The following is an 8110-nucleotide window of genomic DNA, read 5'->3' on the forward strand; positions in this document are numbered from 1 at the left end:
AGAAGACGGCAAAACAAGAGATGGGCTTTCAGAGTGTTTTGTGTTTGTATTGGGTAATTGGGCCGGTACTGAAGTTTTTAGAATTGGGCTTAAAAAACTAGGAGGAAACACGCTGGAGCCCTATGGTGTGATTGGTTCACTTCCGCGCGCAGCCTCGAGACATCCAGGCCCCCAGCGGCCAGCCAGGTGCAGTAGCCTTCTGTTTGGTTGGTGTTTCCAATTGTTCAGTTGCCCGGATGAAGCGTGTCCGACTTCTTTTTTCTCCCCGCGTACTCGCTGCGCGCTCGCCGCTGCATGTTTGATAAACCTCCAACCAACTCTGATTCTTTAGGATTGTTTATGAAAACTGATTTTATGAAAAATATAATTCTGTGGCTGAAATTAATTCTCTTTGATTTTCTAGTATGAACTTTTAAAATCAGGATGAAGAATCACTTCACAGAATCAGAAAAATCTTTTTTTTCAGCTTCCACTCTCTTAGTTCATTTCAGATAATCACTTCACAGAAATAGTATGGAATCATTTCTCTTTATCTTTAAAAAATTATTTAGCAGAGCTTCTGCTTGATTCGGTAAAAAATCAGCTTAGGCTATCTCCAGCGATATTCTCCAAATCCCATCCTCTACATCCTTCATTTACATAATTCTCTACAAGATTCTCTCCTCTATATCTCATTTCTCTCCAACGTTCTCTAAATCTCATTCTCTATACATTAAACCCTATATTAGAAACGTATTTTGTTCCAAATTTTTGTACGTACGTATTTATCATACCTCAAACGCTATGGACATATTTTATTTTTATTTAATTCAGTGTTTGAAACGTAAAGAAAAAATAGAGAAGAGGAGAGAGAATCTCTATATAGACAGGAAACCTGTAGCGTTCTCTATTTTAGAGGACCATTTAGAGAACGCTGCTGGAGCAATAGAGAACGGAATCTTCCTCTATATATAGAGTACAGAACGCTTTACACGCTACCGATGGAGACAGCTTTAGAAGCTCCCCTAAACGCACCTGACATTAGGCTATCTCCAACCGTTGTTCTCTATATCCTTCTCTATATCCTTCATTTACAGAATTCTCTACAAGATTCTCTCCTCTATATCTCATTTCTCTCAACAACATTCTCTAAATCTCGTTCTCTATACATTAAATCCTATATTAGAAACGTATTTTGTTCTAAATTTTTATACGTACGTATTTATCATACCTCAAATGCTATGGACATATTTTATTTTTATTTAATTCAGTATTTAAAACGTAAAGAAAAAATAGAGAAGAGGAGAGAGAATCTCTATAGAGGAAACCTGTAGCGTTCTCTATTTTAAAGAACTATTTAGAGAACGCTGCTGGAGCAATAGAGAACGGAATCTTCTCTATATATAGGGTAGAGAACGGTTTAGATGGTATCATTGGAGACAGCCTTAGCTTCGGGGAAACAGGACTTTGCAGTATCGCGAGAGCCATGCTCGGGGACCCTTTTGCATGTGACGGATCAGATCCACTATCTTGAATCAGGCAACCAAGCAGCCGAAGATGGCATCCCTGGATCCTACTGGACGGGAGGTGATACAACCGACCAATTACGTCCCTACAAAACCATTCTCTTCTTTATTTAAAATAAAGAGGCATTCTCTATTTTCTTTGTCGACTCTCTCAAAAAAGCAAAAAAAAACTCGACTCATAAGCTGGGATAAAGGCATGCAGCGAGCGCGAGACGAGCTTAAGCAGCTAGAGAGGCTTGAAATTTCTAGACAGCCTACGCGTCTACGCCTAGGGCTACGTTTCGAAGCTCCATGGATGACTAACGTGTCGCAATTGTATTGCAAACGTCACAAGTTCGCCCTCTATTTTTCTGGTCGGTTCGATCGATTAGAAATTTTAGAGTTTCTTTATGCATTTGGGTAATAGAAGGAGGGCCGGGGCAAAAGGTTACCCGCACAATGACATCAGTTAGTTTGTGGGAGGCATAGCCATCGATCAGTCTCCGTGAAAGTATTATAGAAGTTTCATTCTTATTAAATAACATGCTATATAGGTAAAAATGATGACATGGCAAGTAATTTATGAAGAAAGAAAATAATAGAGTTTCATAGTGATGAAACTTAATGTACACAGTTAACAAAAGCTATGAAACTAGGATAAAACTCTATTGAGAGGATTTAAGTTTTATCAACATACATTCATCAATTTCTATAGGTCATATGTCACATTTAATCACAACACCAATCAAAATCGTTTTATTCTTAGTGTGAAGTTGATGTGGTAGTTTTGGCAACTATACCATAACATTATATATTGAGATTGATCTTAGAAGGATTAGCATGATGAGAGCTCTGAATCCTACGGTAAAAACTACCTAAGAGGAGAGGCTAAGAGCGTGAAGGGGACATCGCTTGGCAGGCAGCAAATAATAGAGGAAGAGGAGATTGACCTTATGCGAAGAAAAAAATATAAAGAAAACAAGAAACACCGCAGCTGTCTCATTAAATATTTTTTTACAATAAAACTAAAACTTATGGGTGTTTGATTCGAGAACTAATTTTAAATCTGGATCACATCGAATATTTAGATGTCAATTAAGGGGACTAAATATGAGTTAACTGTAAAACCAATTGCATAAATGGAGACTAATTCATAAGACAGATTTATTAAACCTAATTAATTTATTATTAGCATATGTTTACTGTAGTATAATATTATCAAATCATGGACTAACTATGTTTAATGGATTCGTCTTATAAATTAGCCTCCATCTATACGATAAATTTTTTAATTAATCTATATTTAATATTTTTAATTAGTGCCAAATATTCAATACCACGGACTAAAGTTTAGTATCGAGTAGCCGGACCCTCGAGTGTTTGTCCCCGCATACCATCTTTGATTGACGTGCCGAGTTGCAAGAGAACGCTAGCTAGCGACGTCGTTGACGATGCCTTGACTCCCGAGTACGTGCGGACTTCGTCCTGCCATCTGGATTGGGCTAATTCGATGGCACGTATGAACCGAGAATAGATCATCGGCTCTCGTGTTAAATTGCACTCGTAGCTGTGATGGTTACCTGCTCGTCAATTAGTATATCTCTGATGATCGGCTACAGTCAAAATAAAGGCGAGGCTTAGAAGTTGTTTGGATTCCAGAGGCTTATAATAAACTCTATCACATCGAATATTTCGATACCAATTAGAAAGACTAAATATAAGCTAATTATAAAACTAACTACATAAGTTTAGAGCTTATTCACAATACGAATCTATTAAACCTACTTAATCTATGTTTAGCACATATTTACTGTAGCATCACATGGGTTGCATAAGCCTAGGACTTATTCGCAAGATGAATCTATTAAACCTACTTAATCTATGATTAGTATCACATGGGCTAATTATAGACTAATTAGACTTAATAGATTCGTCTTGCAAAAAGCTTAGGCATTGTGGAATCTATTTTGCTATTAATTTATATTTAATACTTCCAATTATCATCCAAATATCTAATATAACAGGGTTTATAATAAACCCTGTACTGTAATCAAATCCTTAGGCGCACGGTGCACTGGTGCCCGGTGATGGGTTTGCTCTTGCTCCACTAGCCTGCGTTGCCCCTTGCCCGTGGCCGCAAGTAACGGTCGAGTGCGAGTGAAAGTGAAACAAATGCGCCCTTGTCCTTGTTTGCGACGAAGCGACAAAAGCATCTTGGCCACGCGACCCCACACCTCTGTACGGGCTGCCGGTGAGCCCCTTTTTTTTTTGCTCGGCTCCGGATGCTGGGCACGGGCTTCCGTAGCCCATCGCTTTGTCCGGTGAACGGCGAGGGCCAACCGGCCGGGCGACTGATCGATCGACGTATCCTCAACCTCATTAGCTCAAGGGGAGATAAGCCATCCGCAAGCAGTAATTAACCTACTGGCACGTTTGTTTGGTTCCATCCCGGGCGTGATTGGTCGGGCGCAGCGTGCGAGGCGTTTGCTTGTTCAGCATGCCACCACGAAGCACGAGCGCGCAAAACACAGCCGCGTGCGTGGCATCGCGGTCGGTCTGGCCGTCTGGCGACGTGCGCGCGGTCATGCGCCGCCACCGTCCCTAGCTAGCTTGGGTACTAACGTATCAGCTTCGTCTTTGAATAACACGTAGTACAGTACAAAATACCAGTATACACGGCCTTACTCGGTCAAAGAAAAAGAAAACACGGCCGTTCGCTGGAGCTCGTGCCAATCCAATCATACAGCTTTCCGTACAAAACATCGACGTCAGTCTGTCATCGTCGCGCGGTGAACGATTTCCACGCTCGGGCACACGGCGACGAAGAGGATGCCACCACCAGTGGATTGGATTCGATCATCGATCATCGACCCCGGCCGGTCAAGTCAAAATTACTGCTCCTCGACCTCGGCTGATCGGCGCCCGTTTCCGATCTCTTTTGCAGATAATACAAGAAAACATTTTCCCACCTAGAACCCTACCCGCCTCGTAACCGCGGCAGCTCCCACCGGCCGCCTGGCCCGCGCGGCAGCCGCCTCCGCCTCAAAAAGACTCCCACGGGATGGGCCGGCGGGGGCGTCACGTGATGCCCGCCCGGGGAAAGCCGCACCTGGCGCCCCGCCACAGGCCGGCAGGCGGGCCACCCCACGTGCGCGGTCCCATCGATCTTATCCGCACCCGCCACGTCTGTGCCTTCCGCGCCCCGCAACCCGCCACGACGCGCCGGCCGTGCACCCCGCCGGCGCCGGGCCCGCCCGCACCCGTACCGCGGTGCACGGACCGGGTCCAGGGAGCGAGTGCGCGACCGGCCCGAGGCCCGGGCCCGGCTGCTCTATAAATAAGCGCCGCCCGCTCTTCTCACCTTCTTCTCGCTCGCTCGCTCAGATCCGGAAGCTTTGGGGAAGGAGCTGCGCGTGCACGGGATCGGCCTCGCGCAGTGGCAGCAGCTGGGCTACTACGGCCGGAGCGGGATGGGTCTCCTCGACAAGCTGTGGGACGACACCGTCGCGGGCCCCCGCCCGGACACCGGCCTCGGCCGCCTCCGCAAGCAGCCCGCGCGCCCCGCCGCCGTGAAGATCAATGGTGAGTGAGGTGGCCGCCGCTGGAGTAAAAGAGAGAACACGCGTGCGCCCCCTAGTAGCCAGTGTTCCCTTCGATCTGACTTGTCGTTTGGTTCCCGTTGGTCCTGCAGATCCGGCCGGGGACGCGGCGGCCTTCGTCCCGCCGTCGCCGGCGTCGGGCAGCGAGGAGACGCCCGTCAAGGTGACGCGCAGCATCATGATCAAGCGCCCCGCGGGGCACCCGTCGTCGCCGAGGAGCGCGGCCAGCACGCCGCCGGCCTCGCCGCTGGGGACCACCCCGCCCATCTCGCCGTTCGCCGGCGCCGGTGAGTGCCCCGAGACTCCAGGACCCCCCTCCTCCCTTCGCATTAACCATCTCCTGGGAGTAGGGGCAGTTTGGTCATTTCGTGCCCGCGCACCCGTGTCTCCTTCCTTGGAAACGACGTGACCGGTGGCTTTCGCTTGCGTGGTTTTGTCGCCCAGTTGGGAAGCGTCTAGATGGGGCGTACTGGGGCAGGGGTGCTTTGGTCATTTACCCCAGTGGGCGCATTTCGCTCTCGGGTCGCTATTGTGGGTTCATGGTTGGATATTATCGGATTAACTGTATGATAAGTTATCAATTGTGTCTTGAAATGAAGCAACCCTTTCGGATAAACGTACCTATCATTGGGGGTCATGTGAGGTGGGGTACACCTCAAAAGGAAAATGAAGTTGCTTCTCTTTAATTTGTCTATCTATCTATAATATACATCAAATAATATATATGGTTTGGTTTCATCTGTTAGTATTATCTGTATCACGTACTATGTACCTGCTTTATCATATACAAGGTACTTGTTAAGTTGTCTTTGTGGTCTTGCCTTATTTAAGCTTCCAGTAGATGTTCTGTTGATGATTTTTGAACTGAAGGCTTGACATTAACGCAAGGTAGCCACTATTTCAAAGCTTGGTTAGTGACTAGTCATACTGTATACAAATGACTCCTACTGAAGCTGGTATTATGATTATTCGAGGCGCGATCTGGAATCCGTCACTCTAGAACCCATCACTCAAGGGCACTTGAATATCAATTCACTGCCTTGATTCTATTACAAATTCTACAACCGTGTTTTAGTTTAACAAATTCTTACTTGAAATGTATTTCTTTAACTACTATTGATGCTACTTCTTTTCTCCACTGTTTGCAGTAGCGAGTAGTGTGAATACTTAGTGCGAATAACACATGAACCTTCAGTAATACAGCTGATTTCACTAACAACATTAGCTCTTCAGTGTTTCAGAGTGCTCTCTCTTTCGTCCAGTTGATTGAATGTTGCCTAACCTTGAATACTGAATTCATCAGGTGGTCGCTTCAGAAGGAAATCATCGTCTGATGCTTATGAAAGGGCATCCCCACCAGGGACGACCAGCCACACTCCTCCCTTCGAAGTGTGAGCACACGACATGCTCACACTCCTTTTTGCTCCTTGACAAGCATCTACTTCACCAAAGGTAGAGGAGGAGGAGAGAAGACGTCAAGAGGGGAACCGGGAATAAGCCACGGGCTGTCTTATTACCTCTACTGTGATATATTGTAGATGCCGCTATGCGTCGTGTTTTCGCATCCACTCTGTGGCTTAGTTTGTAGAATATGTTGAAAGCTCTTGGTGGTGTGCCGTGTCAATAAGCTGCTGTGTGCATGTGGCGGCTATGGGCTGCGTGGAGCTTTGCCCTTGCTGCGTTGTGTTTGTTTCCTCTACCTGCTGTGTGTCAAAAGGATGGGGTCTTGCCTGTAATGTTAGCAGGGAGGTGGAGTGCATGTAATGTAATCCTTTTTGATGTATGGTATCTAGTAAACTGAAGGTGTCTGCTTGAACTTGCTGTGAATCTATGATGCTGTGTGATGGATGCTGTAACTTTCCCGGGCCTGTACAGCACATTCGCAGATTGAACACCGACCGCATCGGCTGTTCCGCATCTCGAAACGCAAAACAGGCCTGATCGTATCAGGTTCAGGGTGTGTTCGTTTCACTGCCTCTAAATTTTAGAGGGGTCACATCAAAGAGAATCTTGTCATTTAGAAGTATTAAATAAAGTCTAATTACAAAACTAATTGCAGAACCCCAGGTCTAATTCGCGAGACGAATCTAATGAGGTATATTAATCCATGATTAGTGGATGATTACTGTAGCATCACTGTGGCAAATTATGGATTATTTAGGCTCATTAAATTTGTCTCGCGAATTAACACCCATCTGTCAAAAAAAATTTATAAAAAGATTTTATTTAATACTTCTAAATGATAAGATTCTCTTTGATGTGATGGGTCTAAAATTTAGAGGGGAGGAAACGAACACCCCCTCAGTTCACATTTTGTTGCTGTAACACTGAAAACAGTATTAGAGGTCTAAACATTCTAGATCTCTAATATTTAGAGGGCAAATTAGAGGTCTAAACATTCTAGATCTCTAATATTTAGAGGGCTGTTCGTAACAGCCCTCTAATGTGAGTAAATTTATACTTTTACTCCCTCCTCTATCCATTGTAAAGTTTTCTCCATTTCAGCTTTGATCTGACTCCTTCTCACCTTCTCTCTCTGCCCTCACCTGACTCCTCCTTCCTGCTCCTTCCCCCTCTCGATACCTCCGCCTCTCCCGCCTCCGCTCCCCTCCAGGCCTGCGACCGCGCGGCCGCCGCGGGGCCTGCTCTCGATACCTCCGCCTCTCCCGCCTCCGCTCCCCTCCAGGCCTGCGGCCGCCGCGGCCGCCGCACCGCCGGCGGCGGCGGCGGTGGCGCCGGCGGCGCGCACCCGCCGCAGTGCCGCGCCCTCGAGCTCTGCTTCTCGGTGGCGCTCGACAGGCTGCCGGCCGCGGCCTCGGCGGCCTCCGCCGCGGCGCAGGGCGCCGGCTCGCCCGTGTCGAACGCGCTAGTTGCGGCGCTCAAGCGCGCGCAGGCGCAGCAGCGGCGGGGGTGCCCCGAGGCTGCTCAGGGGGAGCAGGCCAGCAGGGGGCGGCGGCGACAGCGGCGCGGGGAGGACCAGGGGGCGGCGGCGCGGGGGGGTGGGGGGAGCAGGGGGCCACTGAGGAC

At 47.4% G+C, this 8110-nt stretch overlaps 1 protein-coding gene across 1 annotated transcript; it reads left to right on the forward strand.

The window, feature by feature from the left end:
* The first annotated feature begins 4835 nt into the window (after window positions 1-4835).
* LOC112876786 (dormancy-associated protein homolog 3-like) lies at window positions 4836-6910 on the forward strand. The gene is made up of 3 exons (XM_025940965.1): window positions 4836-5066; window positions 5176-5370; window positions 6387-6910. Exons 1-3 carry the CDS (start codon window positions 4955-4957, stop codon window positions 6476-6478), a joined length of 399 nt encoding a protein of 132 aa, XP_025796750.1. The 5' UTR covers window positions 4836-4954; the 3' UTR covers window positions 6479-6910.
* The last annotated feature ends 1200 nt before the right edge of the window (window positions 6911-8110 follow it).

This window comes from Panicum hallii, chromosome 9 (assembly GCF_002211085.1).
Source record: "Panicum hallii strain FIL2 chromosome 9, PHallii_v3.1, whole genome shotgun sequence".
NCBI classification, from domain to species: domain Eukaryota; kingdom Viridiplantae; phylum Streptophyta; class Magnoliopsida; order Poales; family Poaceae; genus Panicum; species Panicum hallii.

Excerpts from the sequence above, each read along its gene's own strand:
- LOC112876786 (XM_025940965.1), top strand. The coding sequence starts at position 4,955 with ATGGGTCTCCTCGACAAGCTGTGGGACGACACCGTCGCGGGCCCCCGC. Across the intron at positions 5,067-5,175 it reads CGCCGCCGTGAAGATCAATG|ATCCGGCCGGGGACGCGGCG; the intron begins GTGAGTGAGGTG and ends TTGGTCCTGCAG. Across the intron at positions 5,371-6,386 it reads CTCGCCGTTCGCCGGCGCCG|GTGGTCGCTTCAGAAGGAAA; the intron begins GTGAGTGCCCCG and ends TGAATTCATCAG.